The sequence below is a fragment of the Opisthorchis viverrini genome (genome assembly GCF_000715545.1).
Source record: "Opisthorchis viverrini unplaced genomic scaffold opera_v5_345, whole genome shotgun sequence".
Classification (NCBI taxonomy): Eukaryota; Metazoa; Platyhelminthes; class Trematoda; order Opisthorchiida; family Opisthorchiidae; genus Opisthorchis; species Opisthorchis viverrini.
The window spans coordinates 179955-196876 of NW_008752001.1; the positions used below are offsets into that span (position 1 = coordinate 179955).

Below are 16922 nucleotides of genomic sequence, written 5' to 3' on the forward strand. Positions count from 1 at the left end.
ATGGTTAAAGCATTCCTGCTGGTTAAAAAATCTCAGTTCAGAAAACGGTTTGATGCAATGTATCCCTCAGATCATTTTCCCCCAAGCGTAAATTAACTCTGATAACAAAATCCTCCATTAATCAAGTCACTTTGCGAAGTTGTTCGTCCAAGAAATCAAGGTTCTGCGTCTTCGTGAACCATGACGCAGCTGGTAGAAGGTTGTATAGGCATTCATCACAAGCTGTTGCCGATTATGGTACTTTCTTCAAGAAATAGTAAACGAAGACCCATATGACAACAGTTTGATGGCTCACTCGAGACCAGTTAACGAATTGCACAAATTGAGAGAAATTCTTTTAAAAATGTGTATAGGTCTCTAGTGAGTAGGGTTTCTGTAATGTTTCTTATCGCCTGCTTCGTTTCGGATCTGACCTGCAAATTTACAATGCCTCAAGGTGTCGTCTGTCTTTTTGATAGCTTAGTCCACCTGTAAGAGATTTCATCAACTATATTCTATTCTTTATCATGCTGTGATTCCACGGCAGTTTAAACGATCCACTTCTCTTCTCCTGACCAACCCTCTACAGGTCTTGGAGTCTTTGGAAATCATGGACTACTCACTTCTGTTGGGCGTTCATAATTTGGACCAGGCCAAACGGGAACGAGTAGGTTTTTCTCTTTCACCATATCTCTTTACGCGTTTCTAACCCCACATGGAAACTTTTTTGGCCAGCTTAGGCTGTTTTTTTCTCGGTGTAGTGTATGCACAAAGCGTACTAAACAAAACTTCCACACTATCTCTTACCTCACAATCTTTTATTTCTGAAGGAGTCATTTTAGCTGCCTTTGAGACGAAGGATACATAAGATTTGTTTATCTTTGTGACTTCATTATGGAATTCAATTCATTCTCGATTGTACTTGTTAGCTTTAATGTATAGGAGATCAGTTTTTATAGAGCGGCGATGAGATTGGGATAGTACTACTACAAACTTTTTTGCTGTCTGTATCAGCCTCGACCGCCATGGGTACGAATTGATCGATGGTCACATTCACCAACTGGACCAATAAAAGCGATTCGCCACTTGCTGCTCGTGCTCTAGACCTGACTGACGGATTACTGAATTCCTCCCACATTCAGCTCTTGTTTCATTGAAAGTGCTCCATTCTCCCCTTCACGCGTCCACGACACACAAACATTTTGAGACATATCATACAGACATGGATTCAGCCTATCCAGGAGCCTGGGTTTACGTCTCTCTTTCACTCTCTCGCTACCTCTGTGTGCATTAGGTTGGCGAGAGATTGGGACGTAGTTTCGAACCTGATGTCCGTTGTGTTTGCGCCTGTGCTTGTCTAGCTAAGTTTAGTGAAACTACCATCCCGGTAGTAACATTGGGTGATCGTTTCTATAACTTTCACTTATACTGGATATTGTTGATCGCACCTTCCACGAGCCCTCAGGTACACGTGAGGTCTACCGAAAAAACGTTTCTCAGAAGGGATTACTCCTAGTCATCTCAGCGACAACATATCATCTACAAATAATCACTTTTGTTTCGTACTCTCGAGTGGTCTCTATTGAGGTTGCTCAGTGGTCAAGGCGTCAACTTCCTGACCACAGGGTTCGTTGTCCGAATCCAATCACAGCATTTCGACTGCTCGGCTGTCTAGACTTGGACAGCCTGGCAGTATCTCAGCCCCTGAGCCTTCTCCAGGTGACCAGGGTGTCGCACATCAGCGTATCTGGCATCCACATGTTTAATGCTCTCCACACTGGCCACTTTTTGCTTGTATGCACACAACTCACTTCTCCGATATAGGTGATCATTCGGTGCATACATCTACTTGTCACTGTTCCACAGAGAATGTGGTCGTTCGTTCGATTAAACGTTTCGACCTTTCGTCTCTCCTGTCACTTGACTACCGTCGTCCACCCCTCGACACTGAAGTTTTTCACATTTGCTGGGACTTGTTTATTTTCAAGAGACTGATGTTAGGCGGATTCCTGTACTAGAACCGTTTTACACCTCGTAGTCAAGCGCTGCTGCGGCCAATAGGAGTAACCCGCAAACGATTGACCAGAAAGTAAGACTGTTGAACCAGTCCAGCATCAGGGCGAGCTCTGATTCGCCGGAAGTGTGAAATCAACAGCCAATCATTTTCCAGTATCCACAGAATACCAGTTCTCAGTGCCGCGTCCAGAAGAATTTTCAGAATGTTGTCGCCGCACTTTAAATATGACGCGCTTTACGTGTCTTTTTGACATTGTTTTGGACCTTGGTGGTTCTTTTGCTGAAAGCACCAGTTTGGGGGGATCAGACCGAGAACCGAGCTGATGCATTACCCCTATTACAGCCGATTCCGTAGAGAACATTATCGTAGGGTTTGGTAGAAGTTTCCAACTCTACTCGGCTTTTTAGAGTTTGCTGGTAATGGAAATACTCCACCGGGGACATACTGTGCACACACCCTGTTGGATTCAGGTGTATCGCACTGTATCACTGCGCACAGACCCTCGGATGAATCCGAAATCGCCCTACAGAACTTCATCAAAGAGCCATCTGTTTCATGTCCCATTTGTTAATGATTAAAGAGTAATTTTAGCCTCTAATCCACGATTCCTTAGGCCGGCTATGACCCTCGCCTTAGTAAACACACTGTCAGTAAAGACTGGGACAGATTTTGTACACCAGCGATCACCTGAACGATCGATCGTGCATGGATATTTCGGAAACGTTGTGAAGTGCCTTGCAAGAGCGATTTCCTGATACTCATGATCAGCTTTATTGAGACCTCCAGAGATCAACACTTTCCGGACAGGTGAATGCCATTTCCGGCGGGTTGGGCTTCCGCATTCCACGTTAGCAGACAAGCCTCCGAATCGATCCTGGTGCGTATCCTGAGATTAGCCAGGCGTTTCGGCCATGTGAGGCATCTCATAAGGTAGCATCACGATAGGGAATCCTCGCTGTGATATGTTAACGGCCAACCATAATGCCTTGAACGTGGACTTATGTTTTTCGCGCCGATTATTTCATTTTCCGCTTCGTAGACCAGTGCATCTGTTATTTTGCTTGAAGCTTGATTCTGGTAACATTGTACATCGTCTATTCTATGTTCCCACTCATTTTTTCATCACAAACCTATAGTTGACCAAAGTTATACGTCCCAAACTTACAGACATGCTTTTTGAGGTGGTCTCACTCCAGTCGCCGACGTCTACTGCGTACCTCACATTAAACATTTACCTCTTGTCGTTCTAGCAGATGGAGAAACAAGCAACGAAGCAAGTAAACAATGCGAAAAGTGAGTGCCTGCTCCCCCATCTTGCCCCGTTTTTCTACTTGGTCCCATCCTGGTTGAAGCTAACAGCTTGGTAAGCGGTCACTCACTCGGGGTCTTTCAGTTCAACTTAACGTTCCGTGGCGTTAGGCGTCTTGCGTGGTCCTCGTAGTGTATAAACCCACGCCAAGAATGGTAGCTCCAATCCAAACAGGGTTGTGTAAAGAAAAACATGCCTTTGACACCCCGAGCTCCAGCCAACATGCGCTGGATATCGAAGCCACCCATCCCAAACCATAAGCAATCTAATGTTTAGTCCTTCAGGGTTCTTGACAAAAAAGCTTGATTTCTCTTGGAGGGTACAGGCCGAAGACCAAAACTATTCACTTAGCCTCTTTGATTGGTCTCTAGGGTGGACTAGCACAACTTTAGCTACCGGCAGACACAGTTCAAGAATTGCACACGTTTCGGCTGTACGATGCTTCATAGTATCGTAATAGGTCTATGTAGGTGAATGCAGTCCATAAAGGTAAGGCATTGAACTCTTCACATGATTTTCTAGGTCAAATCAACTTGGATGGCCTTGATATGGCCTCTTCGCTCCTCATTAAGGCTTTCTTCTTCATCGGCTCAATGGCGGTTCTGCACCACTGCCTTATTACTGGCTGGTAGTTTGACCGACAAGTCCTATTCGGATGTCGACCATTCATTATTGTCCGTGATGTGTAACGTGCGAGACGAGACTTCAAATCGAAAAAGCTGAATTCACGGTTTACCTTTTACAACTAATCGCTGAAGTATAAATCCTTCCATCTGTTCGGGTACGATAATTCAGACACGTCCTATGTGCACTTATCCAGTAGTGGTAACATCCTCACCTCGCATGTCGCATGTTCAGGGCTCAAACCTCGATACGTCCAAAAATATGCACTGCTTATGAGCACTAGTTGTCTAGTGCTTCCTCCATTTGGTGTAGATTCACCGAAATAATTACGTCAACGGAGGTGGATTGCTCAAACAAGAGTGGTTTCAATGTGGAACCTGAGGTTCTTTTTAATAGGTCGATTTTGCAGAGATGGACTGTTCCAATGTCGCGAATATTCCACGATTATATCGGAGTAGCGCGAGTAATGCAGCACAGTTTGGGACTGTACAAATGACCTACTGGCTGCACTCTGCATACGAAAACAGCCTACTGCCTGATCAGTTGACCAAATAGCTGCTCAGTAATGGCTCCAGTTTTGTACTCTGCATATGAAAATAGCCTACTGTCTGATCAGTTGACCGAATAGCTGCTCAGTAGGACATAATTTGTATTTAGGGACTTCTGCGAGTTTACCGTCGGCTCATCGTTAGACTTCCCTTAAGAGTTGCGTTTGTTTCGTTGAATCACGTAAGGGAACTTAAACGCAGTCCCACAAGTCCGAAACTTCATCACAAAGGGGTACTGTCTCGCCTTGTCCTCCACCACTCATTCGGACTCATGTACTCATAGCCCAATGAGTTCAGCTTACTAACCCTGTTACAGAGTCGCCTTTTAAAAACAGACCATCTGAAGGATAGGTCACCGGATAAACACTAATCATGCTTCATACTGATCCTTTTTGTCGCATTCTTGTATTGTCACATAGCCATATAAGGGCTTCTTGTTGTACCGGGTCGTCGGCTCACTCAAAATACGATATCCGTGTTTACGTGTGCATGTGCTCAAATATGAAAGCTTACGTGCAAGATTTCTACCACCTGTGGACAGTCAGTAGACAGTGAAACGAACTCATTATCCGCCGTCTGAAAATTCATTTAGCTGGCTCCTCTACCTAGTCATGTTTGCTATACGAACGAACGCTGGTGCTAACCACAAGTTTTGTGCTGAAGGGTCTCGAAGAGCGCTTCCAACTCTGCGACTTTCGAGGGGAGTGCGATTCTGTGACAAACTCTAACTTAGCATAATGTGAACATGATTGGTGCAGGCCGTCCAAACGTCTTTTGCAAAACAAAAAACACCCGTGCTTGAGAAAATCCATTAACTCCATTTATTATGTTTTCGCGTTTCACACGTCAAGTGGACTCGACAGCACTGCACAGATTGCCTCTGGGGACCCAAAGGACACACCGCCCCACTGCATATGTTGTTTCATCATGTAAATATCCGTTAATACGGGGCCATCTTGTCTGTTGCTCGGAGGGATATGTACACTTTCGTCAGATCTCCTATCCTAACGGGAAACCTAGAATTCGCGTCAAGCGTGAAGTTTCTCCTTAATGAGTAAAAAGGAATCTTCCCATCGGAACGCATCTTAAGACATCGGGTGAGCGGAACGGCCAGATGCATCAGACGAAGTCCGATTTCACAGTCCCAATTCCTGTAACTGGGTTCCTCTCTAATTCTTTTTATTCGTGCTGGATAAAAACGGTGTTCCACCTCTATCTCACTTGCGTTCACATTCGACAGTTAATTACCTTCAGAACGATAGGTTACGTTCAAACTTCCTAGCTGGCACAATTCATGTTTACATGATTCTCATCATTTTTTACCCGACAGTGAACGTTAACGGACACTAATGGGTCATGTGGTACTGGATAATGGTGATTATGGACTGTATGAATGCTGTGTTGTAACGCTGTGTTGTCGTACATACAGTATCAACCGAGTGTTCACAGCGGACAATGCCAGAATGACAGAGCCTAAGCAAGTGTGATTCACGGAACTTTGTTTTCAGAGCCAGTTGTTTCTCCCTCCAGGTGAATACCTGCATACGCATTGGATCACTTTGGTTTGTCGAAGTTCTGAAACCATCTCTGATGTTTAGTTTACAGAACTGCATATTTCATCTTAAAGTGTCGCACGATAGCGCACCCTCTTCTCAGCAGTAATAACTGCTAGGCAGGTCATGATACTGAGATTCATCTACTTTCTATCCGGGGGCACCACATTCTGGGTCGTGCCTGGCCGTGAGCACTTGCTAAATCTCTTAAGGGAATAGTTCCTTCTCATGAAGACGTCCATTCAGAGGGACTATTTCAGACATTTCACAAAAACTTGTTTTGATGCCCAAAAGGCAGCTTGTGTTTGCTTAGTATGTCTTTTTCGCAAGGTGCTCAACCTAAACCGTAAGGCAGTGAGTCACAACTCAGCCCTAAAATGTGTTCACAAAGAGAAACTGGACACCATACGAGCTTACCTAATAGACCATGCCCCCAACCTAAATTACCCGCCCCGGGACGTAGTTTATTCTAGAAGGGGTGCGCGAGAAAGGCATCGTTTTTCAGCTGTATCTACTACAGGATCGGATTGCCTGTATGGTTATATTTATATACATATATATATATATATATATGAATTTATACGAAAAGTGTGTTTTGTAATCTATGGAGCACGAAAAAATGTGACTACTTTGGAATGCGATGAGATACTCAGTTTATTAGCAGGCGTTGATTTGGAACTATGTCAGACAGAAGGTTCAGTTAACACGAAGGTGCTTTACGATTTTCAAACTATGAACGACAGTCTTGTTTGCTAAGAACCATTTGGGTGTACATTTAATTTGGGCGTTTCGTTTGGATTATGCTTTTTAAAGTCAGGATTTGGAAGAGTCATTCCTGCCCAATGACTGACTTAGAACTATCGTTTATTCGATTGTACTCGACTTTTGAATGCTTTCAGTCATTCGATTGCCAGCAGGAACTCTGGGGTCAGGTTCTTTGTTATTCTACGCTATTACTGTCATTCTCTATTATTCTAAGTGTCACTTGCCTAATCCAAGAACTTCCAACACGTCAATCAATACTTATAAAGCGAAAACGAATTTTAGCAATGCGTGGGTTGCCTACTTCAATTTCATGCCTGGAATGTGTGATCCATTAGATTGTGTGGTTTCAACTTGATTCTTTTCGCACGTTTTCACATCTTAAACATCGCGTGCAATTGTCTCCCGTTAACTGAAAGTTTGGATCTCTGTATCTTGAAATTTGCAGCAAGCACGCCCTCTGGAGGTGATGACGTTGGAGCATCCTCTGCAAAACGATTACCGGACGATTCCAATCCTAACGGCCTTCAACACGATACTTCTGGTCTCCAACATCACAAGACCAGTCCATTGCGAAGCTCCGGCGCCCAGCATGGCATTTCTTCCGACGCTTTCCGATGGTCTCGCGCTCCTCCTGGAGCTGATGGAGAGAAAATTGTTTCCATCAGCTCCGATTTGCCCACAGCAGGTCCCTCGCCGAGTAGCACTTTCGAACGCGACGCAGCTCGCGGTCGTTCCACGAAACGACTGGCTGCCTATTGTACGGCAATGGAATCTATCGAGGCCAGCGCCAAACCAGTGGAACTGGAGAAGGAAGAAATGGATTTAATTCCGTAAGCTTTTGGTTGATTCTCTGCTTTGACCCCGGTTGAACTACCCGGTTACCTGCAAGTTCGAGCGCTCTCACTGGGTCGTTCAGCTCAGCATACCGTTGGAGTACATACTTGAAGATCCTTTTAGCCTACTTTCTAATGATTCAGTAGAGGGAGATTAACTTCTTTTTTGCTTGTGCTGCTGAGTGTCAAAGCAAATAAGCGGTTTTAGCGAAATACACTCATTTATATACCGGTGTGGTTTTAACAGGAGACTTACTTTAAACCCAGCTGGATCTCTCGCATTATGATGAATTTAAGTAGTGTATTACGTCTGTACCAATTTTCGATTTGTTAGAACTTCCTTAGTTCGTTACAAACTGCTGGCACTCCATTTCAGTTGAGCGCCCACAAAACAGGATAGTCCCAGATGGCTGAGGGGCCAGCTACATGGTGAAAAAGGTCGTTTCTCTCAGCACCGGAAAAAAGTCACGATGTCAGAGCCGCGCGTTTATCCAACTCCACTGCTCCTGCCATTTAGAAAAGTGATCTTATTTATTTTCATTAAAAGTCTTCGTGCTGGTGGATTGAAGCCAAGCTGACATTATTATGATATTTTACTACTTTGAAGGATGAGTAGACGATGGTGCTAGAAAAGCTAAACAAATCGATTGCTGGAACTTCTAAGGTGAATATCAATTGAGGCTTCTGCTAGGGGTGCCGGACTACGGGTTCGATAATCCGCACAGTCAACGTATCTATTCATCAGTCCAAGCGCTAGACAAGTGGTGTAATTACTCTCTCGTATCTTAATAGAGTGTATGTGAGCGGTTTCAAAAAGGCTTAGTGATTTTGCTATCCCCCACCTTACAAACTTAACTACTGGATATTTCGTTGGGGTTCTCTAGTAAAGCCTCCGAACGATTCCTAGCTGCTGATTCGGCCACCGAGCTGAGTTATTGGCCATTACGTCTGAGATTAATGTTCAATGATGCCAGTGATAAAGATTTTTTTGGTGTCGTTATATCCTCCGGGTTTTTTCTTCAGGCCACACATTCCAAATTGGGGCTCGAGGTAACTCAGTTAAAGCGCGGACCGAACTAACATTACAATTATTATTGCATACTGAAGGCTCCAAGTGTTGAACCCAAACATCTCCGTCTTGTCCTTGATGAATTGTTTTCGGACTTGACTCTTCCTGTTCATTTCTAGTGTCTCTGATAGGGACCATGGTATTTTTTTCTTATATGACTTTTCCATCCCTACTTTCTATAGCTCTGGTGGTATCCCTGCTCGAAATAGCAACGGAGATCGGTTATTGCTGTTCCTGGGCATCATTGACATCCTACAGAGTTATCGGCTCATTAAGAAGCTCGAGCACGGTTTCAAAGCCATTGCCATTGATGGAGTAAGTATGTGTCTGTTCTTCCACGATCGGCCCATTGCCTGTTCGACTACGTTCTTGCTTACTCTACCACTTTCATTTGCGGACCTTGTCGTTCTACATACCTCAGTAATCCATTCACTTTTGCTCGTTGTTGCCCAATGAACATCCACGGAGTGTGTCCTACTAGACTGGTCAGTAGATGGGGATGTGACAAGCGTAGTCTCTTGTCTCTCCAGACTGGGGAGTAGAAATTTAGGCTACTTAGATAGTCTCACGCCTTCCAGCGCTGCCTTGCAATCAGACATTTGTCTAAATATGGGATGCTTGGCAGTGCATCAGCCCACACGCAACCATGAACTGTACAGGCCAATGTGCCCTCGTGCCCCGTCGCCTGTCTTCTAATGATATCAGCCGTGTGGTCTTGTTCCCTGCACACACCAGAGGGGATGAGCGAAAAATCGTGACTGTTCACGACTCCTATTTTTGCTCATTTTTACCTCCCAATCCCCTGTTGTTCAGCTTGATAAATACTCTTGTGTTGATCCCAGTTGTAGGCACGTCAGTCAGGTACCTGGGAATTTAACACTTGACGTCACATCTGCCGCTCCGCCTCGTTCTTCCTTATTCACTCCAATCTTAAACGTAGGAACTCCTAGGCATGTCGGCAAGCAAGTCACTGTTACATTTTAGTTGTTTCATCAGTTGAAATGTCTTGCTTGTCTGAGACTCAAACACAAGGTCAAAGAACCGTTTTTGAGATTAAGACGCCTGCTCTACCTAAAGACTGCATACACATTTTGGGTGATTGTGTAACTGCCCGATTGGGTTGCGCCAGTATTGATATATCGCTGAGTTTACGAGCTGGGGCTGCATTACTCGATTGAGTTCTTGTGAGCAGTCGACTCTGTGTTGTCCGGCTTCCCACTTCGATGAAAGCTGGCGCTGGTCAAAATCCGAATTTCTTGTTTGTTGTGTCCATCATGAAACTTTGGTCCTGTCTCATTGGAATACGCCTTCTTTTGAGAACTGACCACTCTCTTGTCCACCACAAACAACTCGGAAATAGTCATAATAGCGGAGGATTTCAATATGGCGTCCCAGTTCATCAGAAGCACACCTTGGTGGTATTTCTAGTCTGGACACAAAACGCAACGATAACGGTGAATATCTTTTGCAACTTTGTGCTGTTTCTCACCAGTAGTGAGTTTAGATGCAGTGGTATCCGTTGTGCTACCTGGCATCATTCTTCTACTCAGAAATCAAGCTGACCAGATCTTCATCGTCTACCGGCGGCGCGATTCAGTTCTTTATGACCGATCGTCCTGGAGTGTACAGGTTGAATCGGATTATGCTGTCATTAAACGTCAAAAACGAGCCCTCCATGCGGCAGTAGATAGGCTTTATGAGTTTCTAGTTGGAGCCTAATCTGCAGTGAATTACGAGTGGTCCCCTTGGATGACATTGACCGTGATTGTGTCATGACTATGCGTGACACCGGTAACTGTTTGTGGTGTTTCTGAGCACGTACTCGGAGGCCGTTGGATTTTATCACATTCCCTATCACTCCTCAATACGAAACGCTGTACACTTTCGGGTTGAAAGTGCAACTCTGTTAGATGGGCAGTTGGACGATAGCTGAGGAGTAATGTGTGTGCGGACATGGGGCTTAGTGGGACCAAAAAGCTTGGGGAATGAAGGACGCCAGTGTGGTTTGAAATGCACGCAAAGTACTCCGGGTTATCCGTAAAACAGGATCTCGAATGTTCCCTCAGTTGAGTTAGTGAAAGACAATACTAGCAACCGAACATATATACATATATATATATATATATATATATTGAGTTTAGGACCCGTGTTTTATTTCTGAAGTGCCTCGAGGCACCGGCCGCCCGCTGAACAAGTTAAGCTTCCCCCAATGTTATTCCAAGATAGGGGGGAAGTTTTGTGTCCCGCCTTCGCCAGGCTGTTCGAGAGTATTTGCAAAAAAGAATGTGTTCCGGAGAATTAAAACCAATCGGTGGTCTTACCCGTGTTCAAAGTGACTGATTCCTTTGAGTGGTCCTCGAAACTATCGGGGACCTAAATTGCTTTCCGATAGCTAGCAAAGGAGAATGTCTGAACTTTTGGGCACAGCACTTCGAAAACAATTCATATGGCCACATGCTACCTCGAATCCAGACTTCTGGCCTTCAACATAAAGGTGAACGAATATCATGGAGTCCCCTTTAGCCTCAGAGTGTATATTTCCTTTCAAGCGTCATCGTGCTATCGGTTTCCTTCCGGATTGGCTGATTAAGCGCTTGGAAGTGTGGACACCTCAGAATGCCTGACATAGGCCAGCACCAGGCTCTCTTTCTCATCCACTCTGTCCTTTTCCTTCCACTCTAAGGCTTTAAATATAATTAGATAAACTTTGTTGTTACTAAAGCACTAAAGCATCAATGTCAAAACTGATGTTGCTGTCCCTAATGATAATACTGATGATGTCATCTCAACCACAAAAGTGTAAGTCTCGCGGCCGTTTCCTTCCCTTATATTACGACGCTTTCGGCACGTGAAACGTGACCCCGAGGGCGTTATAAAAGAGTCCTACCTGACAGGATGTGCATGGATCTTATCTCTACATGATGAACGTGACGCATACTGCCAGCTAGTAGTCGTGGTTTTCCTCGGCTTTAACGAGCCTCCGGTTACGTGGACAGATTAGCTCTACTAAATATTCTTGACCGGAGCGGGGATCTCTTGGAGTTCGTGAACGAAGTGTGGATCAGAATGCCTGACATAGGCCAGCACCAGGCTCTCTTTCTCATCCACTCTGTCCTTTTCCTTCCACTCTAAGGCTTTAAATATAATTAGATAAACTTTGTTGTTACTAAAGCACTAAAGCATCAATGTCAAAACTGATGTTGCTGTCCCTAATGATAATGCTGATGATGTCATCTCAACCACAAAAGTGTAAGTCTCGCGGCCGTTTCCTTCCCTTATATTACGACGCTTTCGGCACGTGAAACGTGACCCCGAGGGCGTTATGCAAGAGTCCTACCTGACAGGATGTGCATGGATCTTATCTCTACATGATGAACGTGACGCATACTGCCAGCCAGCAGTCGTGGTTTTCCTCGGCTTTAACGAGCCTCCGGTTACGTGGACAGATTGGCTCTACTAAATATTCTTGACCGGAGCGGGGATCTCTTGGAGTTCGTGAACATTCTCCGGAGGCTAGGTGGTTCAAGTGGTTAGAACGCTAATTTACTGACCGGAAGGTCCGTGGTTCGGACCCGACCTCTGCCACTCGACTTCCCCTGTCTAGGCTTGAGCAACCTGGTAGTATCTTGCCCCCCGTGCTTCCTCCGGCCGGCATGGTAGCTAGGCATTGGAAGGGTGTTACATTTGAATGTTTTTTCGTGTCTTGCAGTTCCATACCTCCGGTGGGGTTCCGATGTACAATGAGCTGTTAAGAAGCGCCCTGAAATCCAGTGTTGTTCGTCGTGGTCCCCCCTTTTTCCAATTGTGCCGTCGATGTTATCGTGACGTGCGCAATCCGAGACGCAATAAGTGTATATGCGTGTGGAGAGAGATTAGTGAATCTCGACTAGGCGGATGACGTTTTGTTGTTACACGATCGTTTTTTTAACCACCCAAAATATTTTAACTATGTTTCAGCATGCGTTTTGCACCTTCAAAGTGCGACTCCTCACTTTAGAACGGAAAACTTGAGTTTTCTTAATTGATTCACATCTGTTGCAACCGTGTTTCTACTTTGGTGAATGAAGTCGATGTACGGATAATGAGGGCGTGGGTAGCCTCCGCTGAATCGCGTCATTTATGGCGTCAAAAACGAATTACACCAAAGCCAAATGACCATGTGTATAAGGCAACTGTGAGAACGATCTTACTTTATGATTGTAAGCCTTGGCCTCTCCCTAGGCATCCTCACTCATCATCGGTGTCTTCGTAGCACAGCAGGAGTTAACCATCTGCAGCGAGTGGTGCGTAAGCGAGCATGTGATAATCAACTCGAATTGTCGAATTAGCTGATTGAATTTACCAGGGTGATCTGGGTGGATGTTGTTAAAAAGTTCGCGGATGGACAGATCCTGGCGTGACAACGTAAATTGTAAGCGGATACGGTCAAACTGAGTGCAGTGGGATCTTTGCGGCTTTTTCGCTAGGGCTAACATAATCCTGCTTGCATTTGGCTAGAATCCCTGTAGGATATTGCACGCAACCTATATCTGTGGCGCGCATGCTGTCATTTCCCAGCCGGACTGCTGGGCTGGAGTTCGCCTGCAGGTGTGCGCTGGGATTGTGTCGGGTGAGGTGCCTTAAGTCGCTTTGATGCTCAGATATGAGCTGTCGAAAGATGCAGGCATATTATTCCTACTCGTTTCTCTTAAAGATATAGAGTAATCTTTCTTTCCACTCTTTGCTGAAGCTTTCAACAAGGTTGTATGTGGAACTGATGTTTCGCTGCCATTGAGGTCTACTGAGTTGGAACAGTTCTCGATTCATTTCCCCTACAACTTTCCGATGTGGCTTCTTGCTAGGCCCATATAGTTTTATTGCTGTGTTGTGACACTTGCAAAGCAATCTGGTTGTATGCCTTTTGAATTATTTGTAGACTGCCACACAATCACTCCTCAAGTTGCATTTGTTTTGTTCAGGGTCTGTCGGTCCTAGCACACCATACCTAATGCATTCACCACACACCGTGATACACATCGTAAACCTGTTTCTTTTATTTGCCACAGCGAACGGTATCGGTCACACCACCGGGTTTCTACTCTCAGCGTTTCCAGGAATCTCTATCACGCCATGTGTTTAAACGAATACAATCGCGTGAGTGACCTTGATGCTTCATTTCTGTGTCTGTACGTGTGCGTGTGCTTGCCACCGCGATTAATGCTACTTGTCAGAATTATCTTCGCTACTTATCCATGTGCGATATTAGCACTATTGTTGTTCACGAATGTATCCATGCGATCCACAGACGATGCAAGTATTTAGCTCATGCTGGTGTTTTTATTGGCTTTGTGTTCTTCACGTTCAATGCTCTACTGTTCTTTTAATCAATATTCGTGCTAAGCAAAGTGGGAATGTAAGCTGGTAGTGAGAGGAACCATTAAAACCTGATGAGTTTCCCGTCGTAGTGACCAATTAACGAGTCGGTATTGGAAGAGTGCGTTGGATTTCAATCCGTGTCCTGATGCAAACTGCTGAAGAACAACTGAGCTTCGCCATTCGACCTGCTATTCTTACAGGTTGTTTGGACACATCTGTGTTACTCTGCAGGAAATGCCTTGCAATTGGCTGAGATGTTAATGATCGTTCTAAACGGGCAAGCCTTTTGACTGCGATTGGTTGACCCGTGTCGCTGTCTCACTTGAAAATCTTGGCAAGCATGTCAAGACCTTATGCCCCCACACACCCAGTTGCTAGGCCGGGAGAAGTTTAATCCCCGGCTAAAATTTGGTGTGCTTTACAGACGCCTCTCGATTGTTCTGCTCATCTATTGTCGGTAAACAACAGGTTATTGACTTTAGTCATAGGAAACTCGAGTACATATTTCTACCCTACCTATGGACATTGGTTTCTTTCAGGTTCTGACTTGTTGCTGAATACATAAAGACTGCTTGTTAGGTCAATGATTAGCGTGGCGATTTACAAAGTTCTCAGTTGTCTCATCCATGATGTGGTTAACAATGGTGAGAATTGTAGCTAGCTGTCAAGAGAACGTGTGACTTTCGACTTTTTACGATCCTGTCCAAAGAGTTGTTCTACCTCAGATTAGCTTCTCCTTTGTAGTCTGGTTTGTGTGTACACACATCCCAAACTGGTGCTTCATCAAGCTATTCAAACTACTAAGTCGTACTGGACGAGTTCGACCAGAGGCACGAGTCCAGCTGGGACGCGATTTCAGAGTTTCCTTGGGGTCGTTGTTGGAGCCATCGGGCGAACCAACCGCATTACCTGAGCTGAACATATTCCCCTTCCATCGTGCGATGATAGAGTAGTGGCAACACGTTCGCCTGACAGTGCCGATGTTCAAATCTCCGCACGGCCAAAGACGTGTACCGTTAGTGAGCCCATAGCTTCTTCCGTCCAGACTAAACAAGAAGGGAACCGTTCAAACAATTGCATGGTGAATACAAATACGCCTATGGCGTACATTCGTTTTCAATCTTTCCGATATTTGTGACAGCAGTCCGGACTCATGCACGGTGTAGATATATCCCATCCAGACTAAGCGCGTATGACCGCTGGTGCCCCCATTTATACGGTTTGTTTGGTGCCGTTGAGCATTGGAAATCTGGAGAGAACACGAAGTGCACCAGAATAAGCGGTCCCCTGTTGGACCAAGTAAGAGTTCATGTTTATTTCAGCGAGCAGCCTACTATTAATTGTTTGTTCAATAGAAACGCACTCCCGTAAATGTATTCTATATAAAATGCCTGTAGTATTGTGCAAAGTCGGCCAAATAATTGCCATAAAACAAGTCATGGAAATGATTTCTTTCATTCTCGAGGTGGACGTGAATAGGTCCGTGGGGGTACGATGATTCTGGATTGTATGTGGAGTCAAGTTAAACTCGTGCATAACTGCGGTTCTACGTAATAGGCCGAAGTTTTCATAATCTCTCGGTGGACACATCCAGTCTGACCACCAGTCACATTCCAATGGAGTCTGTCTACACTTTTTCCCCTTCGTTTTCCGGTTGTTTTTACGAGCATGCTGCCTATTTGTGTGTGTGTTTCACACCACGGTGTCTTGATATACGATCCATACTAAGCGATGTTCCTCCTTTGTTACATTCATTCACCATGATTTCCCCAGTTGATCAGCCGACTCTTCTCGGACCAAATGCCATGCGGTTCAGACGGTTTGTTGAAATGGGTGCGTATTTCCTACAGTCTGTCGTTTTTGCATTTTCCACTAACCTGACTCCCTCCACGCCTCCTGTCTCCCATATTTACTCCGTCATCGATTGCTCCTGCCCTTATTCCATATTATCCTGCGCCTTGGCTAATAACCCTTTTGTACCTAGTTGCCTGTTCATTTCAGTCGGCGCGTGCTTTACTCCTCCTTGGCACTGCGGGTTCAGTGCCATGATCGTTAAAAATCATCGATCTTGCGCTGCTGTTTTTCTGTTGCATTCTTGTTTTGGGGCCCCCTTTTTTACAGCGCCACCACCAAATGTGTCCTTTGATATTGCTTCCCCGTTGTCCCACTTTCGTCGTTCCAAATCAAGTCGTTACAGTCTATCAAATGATAAACAAGTAGTAGTATTAGTAGTATTTGAAGTAATTTTCCTCTCTGCCTATATCACACCTCTCATTCCCTGCATTTGCTCAGCTTTATTGTGTTTCTCATTTGCCCGAACCCATAACGTGCACAGGTGGTCCACACAATGACTCACCGCTACCGTATTTCTTGCATATCGTCGCTGATTTATTATTTTAACCCGCCTTGTTCCGCGAAGTTCCACGCATCAGGCCACTCATTTCCTTGTTTTGTTCCTACGGATACAACCAGCTCGCATGACCGGATTCTATTTCCTTGCAGAGTGCTGTTGTATGGAGCTTAGTGTCTGTTCATCCTAGGGTATAAGTTACTCTCAGCTCAAGTGGTCTTGACTGTTATTGTAAACCTTGTGGCCCCTTCTCCAACGTTCCATTCATATTTTGTGCATCCCTTTGATGGGATTAGCACACGTCTACGCTGGAAACAAAATCCTCTTTGGATTTCGCTTGCCTCGTGACACCTTGCTTTATTACTATTATTATTATTACTATCGTGAGGCTACGAATCCTGGCCATGAAGTAAGTACAAATGGAGTGCATTTACTAGGCAATCCCAAACTCAAAAGATTTCTCTTCACAACAGTTTTTTGTCATATTCCTGTTGCCTTTTTTCTGATAAGCAATGTTTGG

The 16922-nt window shown here is 44.9% G+C and overlaps 2 protein-coding genes across 2 annotated transcripts in view; one reads left to right on the top strand and one right to left on the bottom strand.

The window, feature by feature from the left end:
- Positions 1 to 8835, bottom strand: part of T265_10199 (hypothetical protein) — a gene marked incomplete at both ends in the record, with an annotated part of 28086 nt that extends 19251 nt beyond the window's left edge. Inside the window, 2 exons of the mRNA XM_009176499.1 lie at positions 7295 to 7596; positions 8710 to 8835. Of these exons, the coding sequence (XP_009174763.1) occupies positions 7295 to 7596; positions 8710 to 8835 (428 nt within the window). The remainder of the gene's footprint in view (positions 1 to 7294; positions 7597 to 8709) is intronic.
- Positions 1 to 16922, top strand: part of T265_10197 (hypothetical protein) — a gene marked incomplete at both ends in the record, with an annotated part of 85534 nt that overhangs the window by 52318 nt on the left and 16294 nt on the right. The window contains 5 exons of the mRNA XM_009176497.1: positions 569 to 646; positions 3247 to 3289; positions 7241 to 7625; positions 8880 to 9012; positions 13743 to 13830. Coding sequence (XP_009174761.1) covers positions 569 to 646; positions 3247 to 3289; positions 7241 to 7625; positions 8880 to 9012; positions 13743 to 13830 — 727 coding nt within the window. The remainder of the gene's footprint in view (positions 1 to 568; positions 647 to 3246; positions 3290 to 7240; positions 7626 to 8879; positions 9013 to 13742; positions 13831 to 16922) is intronic.